Below are 19,321 nucleotides of genomic sequence, written 5' to 3' on the forward strand. Positions count from 1 at the left end.
TGAAGTGATAAATGAGGATTTAATTATCTCTGTTGACGTCGAGCACACAGCCACATAAAGAAACGAAACACGCAGGTTTAATAAAAACAAATGTGAACTCTTCTCAGCTGTTTCACAGCACGAAATATGAATACAACTTAAGACTGGAAATATTTTATGGTTTTACACACACATAGTGAGGAACAATCCGACCCCCCGTCCACAGCTACATAACGATGCTGGACTGAGGATTTCAATAATCTCAAAATACACTTGGCAGGAGACACCGCCACGTATTCTACCTGTGGGGGTCTCTCGTCACCAAACACCACCCCAACATGGAATTCCTGCCAAAATAATGGCCTGTACTGTAGTCTGAGGTTAGTTGTATGCAGCAACATAAAGAAAGCTATATCCTGTTGTCATGTTGTGTGCAGCTGGGATGCCTATTGAGACAGAGTGATCGCTCATGTGTTAACAAGATAAAAGTTTACCTTTCACATGCTCTTATTTTGAAATACAGGGGAAAAAATGTGTCTTTTGCCTTACAACCGCACATTTCCTTTCCTCTACCTTGACCGAACACCATCCAGTGCTGCATTAGGGAGCTGAGACACAATGACTGTCAACCGCTAATTAGCTTAGCACAATGAATGGTAATGGACAGGAAGTGTTAGCAGACCTCCGTCAAAATCATCCTTGTCCTCTCTTACCACGATTAGCGTGATTATTAGCAGCCACTCTTCCAGTCGTCGCAGCAAACCTTTGGTCTGACGCCCAGCAGAGTCGATCCAACCGTGTCTGATTCTAAAAGTTACAAGATCTCAAAATTACAAATGACTTCACAGTGAGCGTCACGCACAACCGTACTTCTGCTCTTGCAAAGAACATTTTGGAGAACTTGTGACTTAAAAGAGGTATGCTAACATTTTCCAACTACTACCATTCATTGTGCTAAGCTAAGTCGCAGTCGGCTGGTCTCTGCTCCCTAGCAGGGCACAGAGGAGAGAATCTGTCTTCTTGTCTGGAGTTCCTTGAATGAATTCAGCTGATCACACATTACCTGCCAACCCTTCCCAGGTCGAATGGACAAATCCGTCACAAAACAGAACGTTCCTCGGGAGAGCGAGAAGAACGCAAGGCTGATGGAACTCTCTTGTGTAGAGGACAACCTGAGGTGGCGAAGAGACCAAGAAATGATTCACTTCCCGACAGTTTGCGAGGCCGGCTGCTACGGGTTTTCCCTCAAACTGACACTGGGCAAATCTAGAGGTTAAGGAATGTTGTTCAATGGTTTCTGGGTTTCAGCAAACAATGGTTTTACCAAAACAACATTTTTCTCACTCTCCTTCAGAACCGGTCTTAACTGGCAAAACAGGCGTGATAATATACCGAGGAGTTGAGGGATTCCTGCCAGAGCTGCGTGGCTCCTTTAGTCCTCAACATCTTCACTGAGCGGAGACCAGAACCGGAATCTAAATGTGTTGGTCGACTTCAGCTAACACTAAGATGTGCAGTGCTCCTCTCTCTGCTTCCGACATCCAGCTGGAGTAGTTGGGGTGAGGCTGAGGGGCATTCAGCGGGGCAGCTGTGTCTGAGTGTACAAGTGTGTGATGGAGGCTACCAAGGCTAGCTGAGGAGCTCCGGCTGCAGGCCGATCCTCTGCAGGACGTCCTCCGGCATGCACAGGACAGGATTCACTGGCTTGATCTGTTCGTCTCCAAGGAGGGAGAGACCCGCAACTCCGAACAGAGTGTGGAAAGGGTCCACCTAGAGCCAGAGGGGAGAGTTCAGAAGAATCAGCTGCTGCTTGCACCCAGCGTTACCTCTCCGTTACGCTGCTTCACTTGTTGAGACTGAACCAAATAAGGACGGCGAGAAAGTGAAAAACTGGCTTTGAGAAAGGAGAAAGTAACATTCAAAAATAGTGAACTGATGTCATCCCCACAAATAACTACAGAAAGGGTGGGGATGTACGTATGACAGGCAACAAGTAGGAAGAAAGACCAGGGTCCATCCATCCATCCTCTACTGCCTATTCAATGTGGGGTCACGGGGGAGCAGTTCCAGCAGAGAGACCCACACGTTGTTCCCTGGCCACATCACATGCCCTGACTGTGGGTTCTGGGGTGAGAAATCATCCTTCCACCTGGTCCTTGGTCTGCCCTGTGGCCTCCCCCCAGCTGGACGTACCTCCCTGGTGGCCTCCTGACTTTGTGCCCGAGTCGCCTAAACTGGCTGCTTCCAACACAAAAGAGCAGCGGTTTAATTCCTGGGTCTGTGTGTAGTACCTGGATAAGCGAGAACCTTCCCCAACAGCGACTCATAGTCCCTCACAGATGAGTGACCTGACCGGATCCCTGACGGGGAGGCCAGCCACCGTCCTGAGGAAACCCATTTCAGCCGATTATATTTGAGATCTAATTCTTCCAGTCGTGACCGTAGAAGCCGGACCGACCGCTAGATCCACAGCCTCGCCTTTAGGCTCAGCTCTCTTTTCATCACCACACTGCAGTAAAGCAAGCGCAAAATCGTCCCTGCTGCTCCGATTCTCCAACTCATCTCACGCTCCATAGTTCCCTCACTCAAGAGCGGGACCCTGAGATACCTGAACTCCTTCACTCGGGGTGAGGACTCATTCCCTTCCTGCTGAGAGCCATGACCTCATATTAAAAGCCCCCAACAGCTTCACACTCAACTGTGAAGTGATCCAGTGAGAGCTGAAGGTTACATACCGATAAAGTCACCGGGATCAAATCATCCGCAAAAAAAGGCAGCGTGGCAGTCCTCAGCCCACCGAAGTGCAACACCCCCCACCACATCCCCCAACTTCCACAGATAAATAACCACGGGTCTGAATCAAACTTTTCAAATTCTGCCGACACAGCCTTCTCATGTCAGACGCTGTGGGACAAGAGACTCACATAGGATCAAAGACACCAGGGGACATCTCCCATCAGAGTAAGAGGAGGATCTTCTGCATTATGTATATACGTGTCCTTCTCTTCATCTTGGTCTCTAGCACACACTCACACATTCTCTGAAAACACACCAGTTCCTCATCATCCCACTCCAGATGCAGGCCGTAAATCAGAAGGGCACTCAAAGGGCACAGACCTCCGTCAAGGCCGATAACCCCCCGATCCAGCCTTTTAGCAGGATCTGCTATAAATCCTACACATTAATTATTGTAAATATGCCACATTCCTTTTCTTAAAGGTCAATGTCGTATATTTCCTGAGAAATTAATGAATATGTCCAAAAAAAAAATGCCTCATCTCACAACGTTCAAAGAAGGTTCCCGGATCCGTCCTAAACTTTAACGGCTCCTTCCTCGGCCAACGCTCCACAAAGTTCCATAAAGTCATTTGACAGTTGTTGCATTATTAAACTACCATATATTTCTCAAAAGTGACATTTCCTCTCTTAAAATTATGTCTGGATCATGTGGTCACTATGGCAACAGTGACTAAATATGCAAAGCCTTCGTTTTCCTTCTCCTCCCAGCGCTGAGTGTCCAAGGGTCTGCATCACAAGAACAAGCCTCCTTTTCTGCAGGCGTTTCTTGAAGATGCACAGGACACGATTTGATCAGAAGATATCGTGGTACGGTTTGACACTGCATCATTTACTGAAAATTTCCTTTCAGTTTCATGCCAGTTTATGCGCTTTGGAAAAAGATCCAAGCTGCACAACGTGGCTCACTGCACAAGACTGCTGCAGGTCTATAGGAGCTTCAGAGAAGTTTATCATTCCGAACGTAGTTGTCCATCCTTCTCTGGTATCTCTGCTGTCACAGGCTCACTTCACTGGAACCAGAATTTGTGGAGGAATAACGCTTTTCTTGGTTGTGTTGGACGACTCACCATGTCTCCTGGTCTGTCAGCAAATCCTCCCGTCTCCTCGTCCTGGCACGCCAGGATGAAGGTGCACAGCTTGGCTTTGTCGATCCAGTGAATCTTGCCAATAATCTTGAGGGAAGCCAAAACCCACCAGGAGTAGCAAACATCTGGAAGCTGGATGAGGGAAAGAAGCAGGCCGCTGAGGAACACCTTAAAGTAGCTGGATGGAAGTTACAGCAAAAACTGGCTGAAACTAGTTCTCAACAATTTACATGTTTTATAGAATTTATAGTTAGCAGGACAGATTTTGAAAAGGAATCCTAAAAAACTGAAGAAGAATCGACTGCGGAAAGGATCATTCTGTTCTACTTTGCTAGAATATCAAAAAGCCATCGACCATCCAGCCACAGACCTTCTCGGGTCGTCCGTTGAGGCCTCCGGAGGGCAGCTGTCTCTCACAGAGCCACCAGCCCAGCAGGTCGGCGTTCACCTGGTGCAGCTGCCCAGTGAGGGACAGGAAGCCAGTGCAGCAGTAGATCTGACCAGCACAAGACCAGGAAAAAGCAGAAGGTATCAGAGTGAATGTCGGCGTTGGGATTGACAACATCTCAGTTATCAGTCAGCCTCCCTCCGATGAGACCAGCCGGGTCGGCTCACCTGACCAGCGTGAGACTCTGAACCGGGTCTGCAGCCAAAACCTCCATCAAAGTTCATACAAGACAGGACGAACTCCACAGCCTTGTCTACATTTATGGCGTCCATCTTACCCTGGAGGAGGAACAGAGACCACGAGTCGTCTTACGCAGCACTAGAACCATCACGACGAGTGATCTGCAGAGAAGTCGTACACATACCAGCAACGCAAGAGTAGCGACGGCACAGAAGGAAAACCTGGTGTCGACTTCCCCTGTGAAGACAACAGCCTGTCATAATACGGCACATAGCAGTATTTATTGAACAACTTTACAGTGCACCATGATTTAGGCAGTATTTTGTTCTGATAATCCCAGCAGATAGAAGTAATGACTGAGTAATAAACGTTGCAGGGCATTTAAATGAGGACAAGCAGCACTTCATTTGAACTAAAAATATCTAATTGAACTTTTCCTTCTTTGGCTACTGGACCAGCACAGAGATCCTGAGCAAGTTCTGTATTGTAATGATATGTACATTGACTGCGAGCAGACATTCTCAAGAATTCCATCCACAGTTCTGCAGTTCTCATGCATTTGAAAATGTAGGAATTTATTTGTGGAGATTAAAAAAAAAAAAGAAAAAAAGATATGGATCAGTAGTGAACCCGTCTCACCCCATTTGTCTCCTGCAAACGAGCCGTCGTCCTGCTGCAGGCCTTTGACGTACTCCACCACTTTATCAACATCGATCGCATCCACGTTGTCATACAAGCAGAGAATCTGGAGCGAATATTTAAGAGTGACAGTTGAGTACACAGGGAGTAAAAGAAGGGAAAGACGCACACACAGACGAGCAAGTTGAATCTGAAAGAGTCGGATTTTTTTTTCTTTTTGGAAAAAAATCTGTTCCAAAACAGGAAGTTATCCGTTTCCTTCTATTGCTTCCAATTCCAAAGTGCAAAAACTACAGTAATGTATTGTCTTTCGAGTCAGCAACACTTCTAATAATTGTGATGTCATAGAAGCCTCTAAGAGAACACGCATGAGCCGTAGCTCTCCGAGTCACCTGCACAGCGCTGAGGGTGTAGAGCAGGTGGGGGTCGTGACCGATACTGGCGCTGATGCCTCCACATTCGTGCTGACAGGCTTTGATGAAGTCAATGATCTCCTGTCGGTTCATCCTGGGGAGCTGACCCATCAGGTCCATCACCGTCAGCCCCCAGTAGATGCCACTCATCCGCAGGTACTCGGAGAGCGTGTACTCCTGGGCAAACGCCACACGGACGCCGGTTAGCAAGGAGTTTTCATCAACGAGCAAACAGGAAACAGACAAAAGAAACTGAAAGCGAAAGCACACTGAACACGCAAATACTAAAAATGAAGGAATGCAACAACTTTTTCAGAAGCTAACTTGCCCATCCACTACCATTCATAATGCTAAGCTAACTAGCAGTCAGCAGGTTTCTGCGGGTCTCCGCTCCACTATGCAGCACAAAGGAGAGAAGGGCATCCAAATTCTAGTTTGGACCTGAAGGAAACAGCAAATAAGAACATTTCCCCAAAACATGGCTTGTTCCTTTCTGTTAAATTATACCAACTATCCTACAGAAGGGTACATTCACACAGAGGGGAAGGACAAGTTTACAGACAAATAAATTTGTCTATTTTGAGATATCGTGATACTTACAGTAGTTATCAAACCATTCAGGTGATTTAAAAAAAAAAACCGAACATGGTAATTTTGTAATCAATTTGTAAGACAATATCCATAAACAAATCTTGTTTATGTCATTAATTCACACGGGTTTTTTTCTCTCTTTCACTCGAGCTGAACGAGGAGGCCTGGCTGGTCCAGGGTCAGCGAGGGTCAGTCGGGTTCATCCCCACTAGCTGAAAACTATGATTTTTTTTTTCCAAAACCTGTCGTTTTGACACTGACATTAAGAGACGTTCTCCATAAAAACCGCTGCCACAGATCCACACTCGTCTGACTCGGGTGCGCTGTCTGCTCCAGCGGTGAAGTGTCGAGCCCAAACAAGATAGAAACTTAATAAGAGTAAGACTTTATTCCATTTACTCACATAGTCATCCTTCTTGGAGCCGTAGGCAGCGATGTAGTCTGCATGTTTGTCCAACAGAAGAGTGTTGGGAGCATCTGGCTTGATGATGACATCTTTCACTTGGGTCCCCTACCATGAGACACACAGCCGGCATTCACACAAAATGAGCCTCAATTACCAACAACGACTGAACGTGGTCGACTTGTTCTCGAGTGGACATTTCATCGCTCGAACCTGAATCAGAGTTCATCGTTTTATGAGCTGAACGTGAAACAGATTTTGACAGGGACACTTAACGCGCTAACACAGATGCTAGCTAGCTACTAATTTAGCCACCTAACTAGCTGTTCTCGCCGCTTGTCGGTTAATGTGAGCGCACGTTGGCGCTGGCTGCGGCAATGACGTTGTCATAAACCCCTAACAGACAAAAATTAAAAAAAAAACAAGGTTAATAAGTCTCGTTGTTTACCATTCTGAAAATTGTCGCATGATCACCCCCTCGGTAGCCTGCTCTTCTTCGTTTACCGAGTGTTGGCGGCCAGCTCATATGAAGGTACGAGGGCTCATCACTGCCACCTTCTGCTTGGCATGTGCGTTGAACGGGCCCCTCGCTATGGCAGGTGGAGAACAAGCCTGTAGATTACCGCCCCCTTGTGGAGCGGAGTGTGAACGACTACATTGAGTATCTGACAGTGTCGACCTTGAAAAGGCGGCTCATGTTTCTTAAAAAAAACTGCAGACAATTGTATGAATAGTTCCGTTATAGATACTGTGATGTAATACAATACTATAACATTCGCTTGTGAGTGCAATACACATACAGGGAATGAGAAAATGATAAAACCTTTAAATACTGATAAGACTGCATAAGTCAACAGGTCTGGTAGTTTTCCTTCTCGCAAGATTTTTGGAGTTATCATTTATGAAAAAATATATCTAGATCTATTTGATAAAATAATAAACTATATATGGTTTATTCCTGGAGAATTGTGAATATTAGAAATAGTGTTCGATTAATGACATCCCTACCGGCCAAAGGGTTTTCATTCTTCCCCATTCATTCTTAACTCCATGTGTTCCTAATTTCCTCTCCAGATTGCGCCACTAATTGCCGGGCATACCCACACCCCGATTACCACAAATAATCCACCACAGTGACAGAACCATCACCTCGTTTCCAGAACGGCGAGACCCTCATCCCTGTCACCAGGAAAAAATTTCCCGTCGGTCAAAGCTCAAAGTGATCGATCAGCCGAGAAAAATAATGCGTTTGTACAGCTGTTTATTTAAATCGGTACACACACATTTCTGTGTCTCCTCAGACATTCTGGTGATAGAATTTTAAAGTAAATGCTTTAATGCCAAAACATAAATTAAAACCAGCTCCTCCAAAATCTGCGGTAATCTGAACTAAGACATGGCTGAGGATGAACAGCAGCGCTCACAATACGTTGTGATTAATCACAACTATAGAGGTGATGGTTGTCATCAAACCGTTGTTCAGAGAGCTCAAACAAAAATGCACATCATAATCTAAACTATAGTGGACTCGGTACCGGCTTTCATTCTCTAACCTCTGCAGTGGCCTCCTCTCTCTCGCGCACCAGTGACTCACCATCGCCTGGATGCAAACGTGGCCCGTGACATTTGCCGACTGATGAGCTGACGACGGCTTTATGGCAGCCTTTGTCTTAAGAGTTCGGCTGAATTAGTCGAAAAATTAAGCAAGGCAGGATGAAATTAAGGCAAACAATATTTTGCACCTTTGACCTGAGGTAAGTGACAGATGTTTGTTCTGACGACAAATGAATACATACAAAGAAAAGTTCTGTTCAAAAAAAGGAACATAATAGCGAGGAGAAATCTTTAGATTTGCAGAGTTCATTTCTTGTATTTTCCCAGGTGTTCACGAGCAACTATGAGTCTCTGGATCTGAGCTGTGCCCTCATAGATCTGCAATACAAAATGAAGAGGGTGATGAATTTTGCAGGACATGTGAACAGCAGTAACTACAGCGTCTCCACCCACCTGGTAGATCTTGGCGTCTCTCATCAGCTTCTCCACCGGGTATTCGCTGTTGAAGCCGTTGCCTCCAAATATCTGCACGGCGTCAGAGGCCACCTGGTTGGCGATGTCTCCAGCGAATGCTTTGGCGATGGAGGCGTAGTAAGTGTTCCTGCGGCCCTGGTCCACTTCCCAGGCAGCCCTCTGGTAGGACAGCCTGGCCAGCTCCACCTTCATGGCCATCTCAGCCAGAAGGAAGGAGACGGCCTGGTGCTGCAGCAGAGGAGGTCAGAGAAGCAGCCGTTGGTCATGTATTCAGAATTGTAAATCCAACACAGTTTATCCGCGTCAGTCATGACAAATGCAGCAACAAATTCAGGATTCGCCGAGCTTCCATCAATAAAAAGCTCAAAGTGAAGAATGGATGAATTAGCTTAGCACAATGAATGGTAGTGTTTGGGAAGTGTTAGCAAATATCATCACTGTTCTGCAACAGACGGCACCTGCATACAAACAAGGTTGGACTGGGGTATGCTAACCTCTCCATCCACTGCTACTCATTGTGCTAAGCTAACTGGCTGCAATCGAGACGGATACGGTTTCATGCCACCATCTCTTATTTATTGCTTTTTTAAAGTAACAGTATTTTCTTTTAACTAACAAACCTCTGCGATAAATCTTCCAAAAGTCTTCCTGTCCAGTGCGTAGTTGGTGGCTTCCTCCAGGGCCCTCTGAGCCAAGCCTGTTGCTCCTGCTGCCACCTGTAAGAGTACACACAAAGATTTAGGAGGTACGATGAAATATGAGACATTAAACTAGCTGGAACAGCATTACTTAAGTTTGGGGTTTTCTCAACTGCGTTTATTTTTGTGGCCTTTTTTTTTGTTGATTTGAAAAACAATACATGAATAAAAGGAAAAACAAAACTGACCGGTGGTCTGGTCTTGTCGAAGGCACCCATGGCAATCTTGAATCCAGCTCCCTCTGCGATCAGGACGTTCTCCTTCGGTATCCTCACGTCCTCAAAAGTGATGCCTCTGGTATCAGAGCATCTCTGGCCCATGTTCACCTCCTACGTTCACAGAGGAGCTCCTCATGGTCACTTTCGATCCAATAATTCACACCCAAATCATTTTAAACAGTGCATTATGAGGAGCAAGGCTCATCACCTCATCTTACCTTCCTTCCTACTTGGATCCCGGGAGTGTCTGCGTCCACTATGAAGCCAGTGAAAGCTTTACCAGCCGGACATTTAGGGTCCAGGTTAGTGCGGGCCAGGAGGAAGTACCTGGGATGGTGATGACAGCTACAATGACTCCTGTGACAGTCAAACAGTTGGATGTATCTGCACAGAAGTGCGTGTACACACCAGTTGGCTTTACCACCGTTGGTGATCCACATCTTCTGCCCGTTAACGACATACTCGTCACCCACCCTCTCAGCTCGCGTCTTGATGCCTGCTACATCAGAACCCGCCCCCGGCTCTGTTACGCAGTACGCCTGCCAGAAACACACCACACGCAGATTTGACACCAGATACTTTAAAATGAACCCTAGTCGACGTATGTGTCTTTTGGGTTATTCATGGTAGCTAGGTCACATGGTAACAGTGATGTCACCAGAGCTGGATGGTTTCCTTCTCTTCTTTTTGATTCTTCCTACTGGTGTCAACATGCAGAATGAGTCAAAGGCCTTCGATACGTCACACATTTAACGACAAAAAGAGGGCCTCTCATTTTAATACTGCGAGTCAAAACATCATTTTGTGAAGCAGAAAAGTTGAAATTTGATATCCCTGGGCACTTAAACTGATCCCAGATCTCTCCTAGTTGAACTAAAATGAGACACTCACACACATGAGAGGCTCCTCGGTCATCCTCCCCAGGTATTTCTTCTTCTGTGCCTCATTGCCAGCGATAAGAACAGGCATTTGCTGTGAGGGACAGACAGACATCGTCCTTTTCATAGATCATTTTAAGGGATTAGGCTCTAGAACAGGGGTGGGCAACCACGTGCCATGGAGGGCCGTGTGTATGCAGGTTTTTCATCCAACCAAACCAAGTGTGATTCCACTGATTAACACACCTTCAGCCACAGAAGAGTGTTAATCAGTGGAATCACCTGTTAAAGTGTTTGGTTGGAAGGAAAACCTGCATACACACGGCCCTCCATGGCACGTGGTTGCCCACCCCTGCTCTAGAACAATCCTATTATTCGTTATTCATTACAGCAATGCTCTTCCTCTAAACTCAGGAATCAACATTACTGCACAGCTACAAGCTTCCTGTGCTGTAGTGTGAGCCAGCCATGTGCGGCTCTCAAAGCTCCCCTCGTCGTGAGAGACAGCAACAACCTCGCTAGCCAAAGATTTGGATTGAGTGAGAAGTTGTAAAGCTACAAATCAAGACAAGTTTCCAACACAGAAAACTTCCCCCCTCAACCCAGCTTTACTTTGAAAGGGCACTGTTGCTGCATCCTGGGCTTGGCCCCGCTCACAACAATTATGATTGGCTTACAGAAATATAAACAAGCCAGAGTGTTCATTTCTCCAGCGGCATCCATTCAGCGGCTGGAGAAATGCCCAACCCAGCCAGCAGGTGAAGGACACACCCGCTGAAATATCAGGTCTGTACATTTTAGATTCCAAGCTTGAGCTCAGTTACAGCAAACTGTTCCATGTGTGGACTGAGACGGCGCAATGTTTTAGATGAGCTCTCTTTTTCCTTTGGTTCAATCTTGTTAGCATTTTCCCCACGATGACTCGATCCGCCCTTTCTCTGAAGACCTCGTGGTGGAAACCTAAGAGTCCTGTACTGACTTGATGACGATCGGCTGGATAGAAAACCTTCACTCACCCCGAGGGAGTTGGCTTCGATGGCGGTCTGTACTCCCGTGCAACCATAGGCCAGCTCCTCTGTGATGAGGCAGGTGTCAAAGATCGACAAGCCCAATCCACCTGACGTCAGTACAGGATACATTAGCCAAAAAAAAAACAAAAACAAAAAACATACAAACACTTCAGCAGGAGTTCTCCAGCATACAGACGGTTACTGTTTGGCCACCACAATTAACTAAAGTTATAAAAAAGATGTGCTAGGATCTACACGGCCTCTCAGAAGTCAAATCCTGCAGCTGAACAGTCAGGAGAGCCGTACCGTACTCCTCCGTGATGTGACCGTTGATCAGACCCAGCTCCCACGCTTTCTTGATGACGGGGAAGGGGTACTGCAAAATGGCAGAACATTTCAAACGTTACACATTCTTCTGTTTAAAAACAATCCAAAAAAAAAAAAAAAGAATAGTCATGATGTGAGACTAAATTCACTTCAGGGAAGAAACTGCTTACTGACGTTTGCTCAGTGTAAACATGGCTTATTGACACGTGTTGGTTACAGGGGAGAAGACGGTGCAGCTGCAGCTGAAATATTACTGCTGCAACAGGGTGGGTTTTTGAGCACGGTTGTAACGAGAGCAGGTCAGAGTCGGGGGTGGGAGCTCACACGCGTCCATCACGACACTCGCTCTCCTGGCCCTCAGGTCATCTTGTGCCCCGGCTGTAAATGAGCCTTGCCCGCTGGAAGATGTGCCAAACCAGGGGTTTCTGACATGGTGGGCCTCCCCTTAGAATAAAGTGCTCCTTACCCATGCAAGCTACATACTCGCAAGCTCCTGAATCGATTAGCTCCCTTACTTCCAGTCACCAGTGGTGATTCTATAGATAAGTCCATGAGGATGTAGGAGCGCGGTCGTTGTAATCAGCTCCACTGTCATGATGCTGCTCTTCCCTAATAGCACGACAGTGTGGAGCCTTCAGGCTTTAATAATGACACTCCCCAGAGCTGGTGGAGCAGGAGAAAACTTTACTAAGACGTCCCACCGGCCCAGTGCAGTTCAGGTGTCGGAGTTCTACTCACATCACCGCTTTTGTCATACGCTGCTGCAACTGGGACAATTTCTTCTCGTGCAAATTTCCTCGCCAGCTGCTGGAACTCTTTCTGCTGATCCGTCAACTCTGTAGACCAAAACCACAGAAAGGGCGATGAAGAAGAATCAAGTAAGAAAAGTAGATGAGGCACAAAATCCACAGAGCTTCAAAGTAAAATGCCTGGTAAAGGTCAGCTGAGGTCATCGGGCTTTAGCTATCCGACCTTGATAAATCGAGTGTGCAAAGGTGGATAAATACCGTACTACACTACTACTACTTACATTAAGTTGTAGTTTACTAATATTACGTTTTCGCTGTACAGGTTCAGTCAAAGCCATTAATTCAGACCTCTCAGATATACTTAAGTATAAAATACTTGCAACTTAGAAATCAAATATGCCAGTTGAGGTTAGCCTGAAACTGAAGTATCCGGAATACGAGAAACTTGTGCTGACATCATCTTATAATCCCCACATTTCTAAACTTTCTAAGTCCACCCACTCAGCTACAGATCCTCTAAATTCACCCAGGATTAAGAACTGAAGTATTTCAACTCAAGCGCTGCCCAAGATACATTGATGCTTAAAAAAAAAAAATGATGCAAAGCCTAGGGTGAAAAATTCTATGTGAAAGAAACATGTTAGCCTTTATTAGCTTCATTTATCAATGTACTGGAGTGACGAGGACCACCACTTATACTGGGATGACACTGGAAAGTAAAGTCCTTGTTGATCAGGGGACGATTAGCCCAAGTCCTTCTCACCAAACGAGTATCCCTGGGGGGCCGAGTGGTCGCTGGGAGAAGCTTTGACGTTGGCTGCAGCAGCACTGGAGCTCTGCAACCGGATCCCAGAGCGCAAACCGCCCCTGAGCACCTGAATGTGCGCAAAAACAACAACAACCACGTCAACAATCGATGTCAGCCACCACCCACGAAACCAATAATGTGTAACACAGCAAAGAACGTGTGGTCGAATTGGATCACAAACGGCGAACATTTCGTGATTTGTAAAAAGGGTTTTCTTTTTTTAACGTTAGCAACATTAGCTTCTGACGTTACCAGCGAAGCTTCCCGATTTTGACACCAAAATGTAGGTCAGAAGGAAGAGACGGAGCCATCATTGATGTTCGTAAGTTCAATTATTTCACTCTTGTGTTGTTATTAAGCAGATTTAAAAAATCCTCACCTTGTTCAGTAGCATTGTTGTGACACCAGCAGAGATGACGCCTGACGCTTGGTTGCCCCTTTGTCCTGAAAAGAAGTAGGGCTTTCTCAGCCAATCACAACAGCGGATTTAAATCACGTGACGTATGTCGGCGCCTCATGAGTGACTTTTCCCCCAGTTAGTTACCTAACCTAACCCCGCACATTGCTGCTGCCAAGAGCCGCTGAAACTACCGTTGTTATTGTACTGTGCTGATATTATTTGTTTAATAATAATTGAAGAGAAAATACACGGGGGGCGATTTGATTCACTGCTGAATATTTCAGAATTACCTTGCTTTTAGTGTCACTGACTTTTTAAGTCACGTAAAATTTGTAGTCGTGTGTGTTCAGTGAATGAACTGATGAGTGTTGAAACTTTGTGGGTGGGATGGACAAGAGTGCCGGAGCCAGAATGCCTTCCCTCTTTCTTCTGGAGTGAAGATGGAACAACTTGCCGAGGGCGTGTTATTCCACGTTTATTGGATGAAAAATTAACCAGAGGCCATAATACTTAGACCAAGTTCTGATTATGTAGTACTACAGTGAAGGTAGAACTGTCTTGTCACGCAGCGATTTTGAGTTTAACCTCTTTAGAATCTCAGAATCAGAATCTTTTTATTGTTGCCGTAGGGGGGGTGGGGGTGGGGGGGGTGTACAGTGAAAATAGTTAAAAGGAGCGCTCTACCAGAGCCACCATGCACCACAGAAAGCACATACAAGAAAAGATGCAATAAATAATAAAAAATAAACAATAAGCAATGTGAGAACAGTAAAAATATAGAAAAAAAAGATTTAAAAACATGTGCAAGATGCATGTGAAAAAAAAAGTGTGAGAGGTGCAAAAGGAGATTTTGAAGTGCAGGGAACAAATTGAGGTGCAGTACAGGATGAGGTAGTTTGACAGTTGTTGATGGGGGGGGGGGGGGGGGGGTCCAGAGAGTTGTGTGCGTGCATTAGCTGTGTTTGTGGGTGTTGGCAGTCCTGATGGCCCAGGGGAAAGAACTGTTCGTGAGTCTGCTGGTGCCGGACTTAATTGACCTGAAGCGCCTGCACGAGGGCATCAGGTCAAACAGGGGGTGGGCAGGCTGGTGGGGTCAGCTGTGATGGCCTTGGCTCTCCTGAGGCAGTAGGATGAGGAGATGTGTTCCAGGGTGGGCAGAGGACAGCCGATGATTTTTTGGGTGGTGTTTCTGACCTTCTGCACCACCCTCCTATCCTCTGCTGTGGAGCCAGCGTACCACACTCCTAGACTGTAGGTCAGGACGCCCTCCACGGAGGAGTGGTAGAAGCCCAGCAGCAGCTTAGGGTCCAGGCTGTTCTTCTTGGGGACGCGCAGAAAGTGCAGCTGCTGCTGAGCCTTCCTCACCAGGGCCCTGACATTGTAAGACCAGGAGCAGTTGGAGGAGATGTGGGTGCCCAGGAACCTGAAGGTGGTGACAGTTTCCACCTGTTCTCCATTTAAGAGGAGGGGGGTGTGGTCCTGTCTGTTCTTCCTGAAGGCCAGAATAAGTTCTTTGGTCTTATGGACGTTCAGGGTCAGGTTGTTGCCTGAGCACCAGTGAGACAGTTTCTCTACCTCCGCCCTGTACGCTGTCTCGTCCTCACCACAGATGAGTCCAACCACGGTGGTGTCGTCCACATATTTGATGATGCAGTTGGTTGGATGGGTGGTTCGGAGTGCAGTCGTTGGTGTACAGGGCGAACAGCAGAGGGCTCAGGACGCAACCTTAAGGGGATCCGGTGCTGAGCGAGAGTGTGGAGGAGTGGTAGGATCCGAGTCTCACCAACTGAGGGCGGCTTGACAGGAAGTTTTTAATCCAGTTGCAGGTGGGGAGGGGGATACAGAGCTGCAGGAGTTTATTGTGGAGAATGTCCGGGATGATGGTGTTGAACGCTGAGCTGAAGTCCACTTTAAGAGCAGAAATATAATTTGCAAGTAACCTTTTCCATCTAATGATAAAATGTAGCAATCTAGAGCACAGTTACTTTCATGCTGTTTAGATTTAGTTACAATGTAGTTTTGGTATAAATGCAAATAAAACGTGACTGTTAAGACTCTGGAAACTTTATTTAAATGAACAGATTTGGGACATTTCCATGTCACTTCCTTTTATCCTTGCCAAACGATGGCTGGAGCATCAAGTCGGGACAGAGCGAACGCCAGAGTCTCTCAGGTGGTACAGCGGGCGTGTACCCGTGTATCCAGCTGGGACGTTCTTGTTCTGGCTTTTGCACTGGGATCCATGAGAACAGCGGCGCTGTGTCTAAGGACAAAGAGCGAATGCTAAGTAGTGAAAACGGTGCACACACCACACAGTGATAATTCAGTGTGAACGTCAGTGGTTCAGTTACCTTGGTGACTGCAACGCCTCCCCCGGTGTCCATGTTCACCTGGTCCAAGCGACTGAAGCTACACTCAAAGCTTCCCTTCACAATATCAGACAGATTACCTGCAACGGTCCTGGTGGTAGGGCGGCACAGGACTGAGCGCTTAACCCTGGAGTAGGTCAGCGTTGTTGAGTCTGCCAACCTCGTCTCAGAGTCAATGGGATGACGGGTGAATTCCTGAACGTTTTCCTCGACAAAGGAAGAACGGCTCGCACGCTGCAGGGCTCCAGTATCAGAGAACGTTTAACACACAGGAGCGACGTTGAGCTCAAACGCACTCTGTCCGACTAAGGAAGCAAAGTCGAGCGCCACCTTAAATACGCCTGACCGCAGTTACCTGATTGAAACAGAGTCCCATCCAGGGAGGACGCTCCAAGGGTCACACACGGATATTATCAGGCTGTGTGACATCAAATCATATTCCTAATGTACCCTACTGACTACAGAGGCACCTCTACGCGTCCTTTTACCGCCGAACGGGGAAAAAAGTCACACGTCAGAAACACGACATGCAAGCGGTCGGTCACAAGGTTCAGATCGAAAGAGAACAGAAGGCCGTCTCTACATGAAGGCCTTTGGGTGACAGGATATAAGAGTGTGAATCGCAAAGAGGTACACGAGGGTTACATGTTGGACACCAGCGTCACTGAGACGCACCGCTGCACGATCAAAATACCCCCCCAAAAAAAGGTATGGTTGGTCACGTTGCTTTTGAGCTCGTGGCCTCTGATTGCTGTTGTTTTCTTCTACCCTGAAAAACAGCAAGTCTGCGGGGGCACTTCAGCACGTACATGACACTGGTAGTTTTGGATGAAACAACCACTTTAATTTGAAATGTCCTACCTGTGTGTGTGTGTGTGTGTGTGTGTGTGTGAGTGATTTAAGACCTTATGAGTGAAACTGCATCGTTAACAGTGTCCATATTTGTAGTTTCCTTGTTCAACAGGGCTGAGAAATCTTGGTGGGTGGGGGGGTGAAGGGGTCTGTCAGCCCTCTCCAGCATATTTCTCACATTTGGGGGTCTCTTAAAAAAAAAAAGTCCTTGGTGCTTTACTTGTTGTCAAAGGTGACAGTGTATTTGTTGTCCAGCATCACTCATGTGATGCTCACGTGACTGTCTTAGTCCGATGAAGAGCATGTGAGCTGGAAACGTCACTCCAGTGTATTAAATACGCTATGATATTGTATCCCTGCTACATGCAAACCATTCTTTAACCATAGACTCAGCACCTGCCCTCTCAGGGTAGGACGCGCATGTCCACTTGACTTTTGCTGCGGTTCCACGTTCTGTTCTTCTGGTGCTGGCATATATCGAACATATCCTGATAAAGCAGCTGCTACCAAGTGGCTAAACAGGACTACAGATACCAAAAAGAGAAGAAGCTTCACTGTGACACTGGGGTCATGCATCCATGGTAGAGTTCGTTAGCATAACGTTAGCTTTGAACTTCAAGTCAGGCATTTTCACCTCAGATGTAATAAAAGTTGCATTCATTGGTGAAAATTGTCTTGCTGGACAAAATGTGTCCGTCCCGTAATATTCTTGTTTGCCGCAGAGCTTATTTTCCTCAATAAATGGTTTTGGTTGAGGGAACCCGTGGCGATGCCAAGTCCACGGCCGGCTCACAAGCAGACATCATCACCCCGACGCTCTTCTGAGGCATCCTGAGGCTGGATCGCTGGTGTGTTTGTAGCTCCGGCTGTCACCGCGCTGACCGTGTCGTCATCGGCTGCTTCTGTCTTTGGCCTTTTCAAGGTTGTCAGCGTGAGCAGCCGCACGTCCAAGCCACCGCTGCAGAGCTCTGACGTGCATGACGAGGCTGTCTTTGTCAGGGGATGCACTTGAATCGCTAATTCACACAAAACAGACAACAGACATCAACACAGAGGCGCAAAATGGAGTCCTAAACCCCGGTAGTAACTTGGCATTGTTGAACTTCCATCGCCTTCGTCTCATAGTCAATGGGAGTTTTTAGAGGGCTTTTTTGTTGTTGTTTGATATCTGAAATAAGGTCTGCGGGTCAGAAGAGATTTACATATTTCAGCGTTTTATTCTATATAATAAAGCAAGCCAGTGCATACCATACCCTTACACATCTCAAAACATGGCCGTTAAGTCTACTGAAGTCAGGTGTCCAGGCAAACCATCACATTAGCGCTGTACCTCTAACAGCTGCATCCGTTGTTCAAAAATAATAAAAGTGGTGTTCGCTTGTGAAGACCATCGAGATGAAAACAACAGGCCTGTCTCACGAAGGTTCTGCGTGTCAGAAAGCTGAGTTATTGGTAATTATTGAGAGCCCCACATCAAAACCCCATTGGCTAAGAGAGACCATGGCGATGCTCACTTCCGGGTTGGCCTCCATAAATTCTTTATCTTTCACTTTTTAAAAAAAATGATGAAAGTGACATAAAAAGGGTTGTAGTTATTTTCCACGTCTGAATATCACCTTTCCATGCATATCTTAATTTAGTTTGACAATTTATGATGACGCACCTGACTGGTCTCTTGCAAACCTTAACTTGTTTTGTTGTTGTTGTTTTAATTAGGGCCTGAGCCCGGAGGCACTCCGGGACGAAGACCCTATTATGATACCTTTATTCCTTCTATACGGCGCCGGCCGCTTGACCTGGACGCAGGCACTTCTTTTAGCCATTTCACACTGGCATCCAACGTCTCTGGTAGCCGGCTAAATGAATGCAGAACAAACTGAATTAGCCCACATTTCGCGACGAATGAGATGGAATTGTAATGGAGCTTTATGGGGATTCTACATCACGTACTTTCACAGGAGGAGAGGCACCGACGGTGTACACCGATGGTACTGCGTTCTCAAACAGCGAGAGGTAGCTAGCCATCCCTGCCGTGTGCATGGCCAGATTGGTGAAGCAGTCGTCAGAGAAATGTCTGTCACATATCCGGGAGCTCGCACATAGACCCCCTTCTTCAAAATGAATGAACTCCAGCCATTTTTTTCTTAACCAGGAGTTAGGAGGGAAGGGGAAAAGATTGCGGAAGTTGCCACAGCCAAGGACACAGCGCCGGCCCATCACTGCTGCCTTGCTAACTAGCTAGCTTGTACAGGTACTCCCTCGTGCGCCGGTCTGCAACTGGCAGCGGAAAGGGGGCGGGGCATAGAAAACCAAAGAAGCCTTTGATTGGCTGAAACATTTGATCGCGCCTCTTGGAGCTTTTTTTTTTTTTAACAGGTTTTACGGCGGCCTTGGGACTGAACACACGCAGGACTGATAGCATTGAGAATTCAGAGGAAAAATACTTT

At 46.6% G+C, this 19,321-nt stretch overlaps 3 protein-coding genes across 4 annotated transcripts; all 3 read right to left on the reverse strand.

Annotated features, from left to right (window-relative positions):
• rabggtb (Rab geranylgeranyltransferase subunit beta) lies at nt 1-7,105 on the reverse strand. Its single transcript, XM_086204343.1, has 9 exons — nt 6,986-7,105; nt 6,538-6,645; nt 5,523-5,720; nt 5,131-5,236; nt 4,676-4,728; nt 4,479-4,589; nt 4,234-4,359; nt 3,846-3,995; nt 1-1,749 (listed from the first exon to the last, which is right to left on the reverse strand). The coding sequence occupies exons 1-9, from the start codon at nt 7,061-7,063 to the stop codon at nt 1,609-1,611; spliced, it is 1,071 nt and encodes a 356-aa protein (XP_086060469.1). The 5' UTR covers nt 7,064-7,105; the 3' UTR covers nt 1-1,608.
• A 676-nt stretch (nt 7,106-7,781) lies between these two features.
• On the reverse strand, nt 7,782-13,714 carry acadm (acyl-CoA dehydrogenase medium chain). The gene is made up of 12 exons (XM_086205056.1): nt 13,633-13,714; nt 13,209-13,320; nt 12,435-12,532; nt 11,676-11,745; nt 11,376-11,476; nt 10,373-10,453; nt 9,890-10,020; nt 9,700-9,808; nt 9,452-9,592; nt 9,186-9,281; nt 8,545-8,793; nt 7,782-8,469 (listed from the first exon to the last, which is right to left on the reverse strand). Exons 1-12 carry the CDS (start codon nt 13,645-13,647, stop codon nt 8,398-8,400), a joined length of 1,275 nt encoding a protein of 424 aa, XP_086061182.1. The 5' UTR covers nt 13,648-13,714; the 3' UTR covers nt 7,782-8,397.
• A 387-nt stretch (nt 13,715-14,101) lies between these two features.
• Nucleotides 14,102-19,169, reverse strand: LOC147261988 (uncharacterized). Of its 2 annotated transcripts, XR_015116127.1 has the most exons (4): nt 18,825-19,169; nt 18,637-18,730; nt 16,005-17,890; nt 14,102-15,916 (listed from the first exon to the last, which is right to left on the reverse strand). XR_015116127.1 is itself a non-coding variant. In XM_086205057.1 (3 exons), the coding sequence occupies exons 1-3, from the start codon at nt 19,089-19,091 to the stop codon at nt 17,664-17,666; spliced, it is 588 nt and encodes a 195-aa protein (XP_086061183.1). In that variant the 5' UTR covers nt 19,092-19,169; the 3' UTR covers nt 14,102-17,663. The 2 variants fall into 2 exon arrangements, 1 of the variants encoding a protein (XP_086061183.1); XM_086205057.1 differs by having other exon boundaries at nt 14,102-17,890.
• Between the last annotated feature and the right edge of the window lie 152 nt (nt 19,170-19,321).

This window comes from Aulostomus chinensis, chromosome 5, assembly GCF_037954235.1.
Source record: "Aulostomus chinensis isolate RoL2024-O1b breed Wild chromosome 5, RoL_Achi_v1.0, whole genome shotgun sequence".
Classification (NCBI taxonomy): domain Eukaryota; kingdom Metazoa; phylum Chordata; class Actinopteri; order Syngnathiformes; family Aulostomidae; genus Aulostomus; species Aulostomus chinensis.

Excerpts from the sequence above, each read along its gene's own strand:
- rabggtb (XM_086204343.1), bottom strand. The coding sequence starts at position 7,063 with ATGAGCTGGCCGCCAACACTCGGTAAACGAAGAAGAGCAGGCTACCGA. Across the intron at positions 6,646-6,985 it reads ATGCGACAATTTTCAGAATG|GGGACCCAAGTGAAAGATGT; the intron begins GTAAACAACGAG and ends GTCTCATGGTAG. Across the intron at positions 4,360-4,478 it reads CAGAGTCTCACGCTGGTCAG|ATCTACTGCTGCACTGGCTT; the intron begins GTGAGCCGACCC and ends TGTGCTGGTCAG.
- LOC147261988 (XM_086205057.1), bottom strand. The coding sequence starts at position 19,091 with ATGGGCCGGCGCTGTGTCCTTGGCTGTGGCAACTTCCGCAATCTTTTC. Across the intron at positions 18,731-18,824 it reads GTGCCTCTCCTCCTGTGAAA|CCGGCTACCAGAGACGTTGG; the intron begins GTACGTGATGTA and ends GCATTCATTTAG. Across the intron at positions 17,891-18,636 it reads GCCGTATAGAAGGAATAAAG|CGATTCAAGTGCATCCCCTG; the intron begins GTATCATAATAG and ends TGTGTGAATTAG.
- acadm (XM_086205056.1), bottom strand. Across the intron at positions 11,746-12,434 it reads CGTATGACAAAAGCGGTGAT|TACCCCTTCCCCGTCATCAA; the intron begins GTGAGTAGAACT and ends GCCATTTTGCAG. Across the intron at positions 10,454-11,375 it reads TCGAAGCCAACTCCCTCGGG|CAAATGCCTGTTCTTATCGC; the intron begins GTGAGTGAAGGT and ends TGTCCCTCACAG.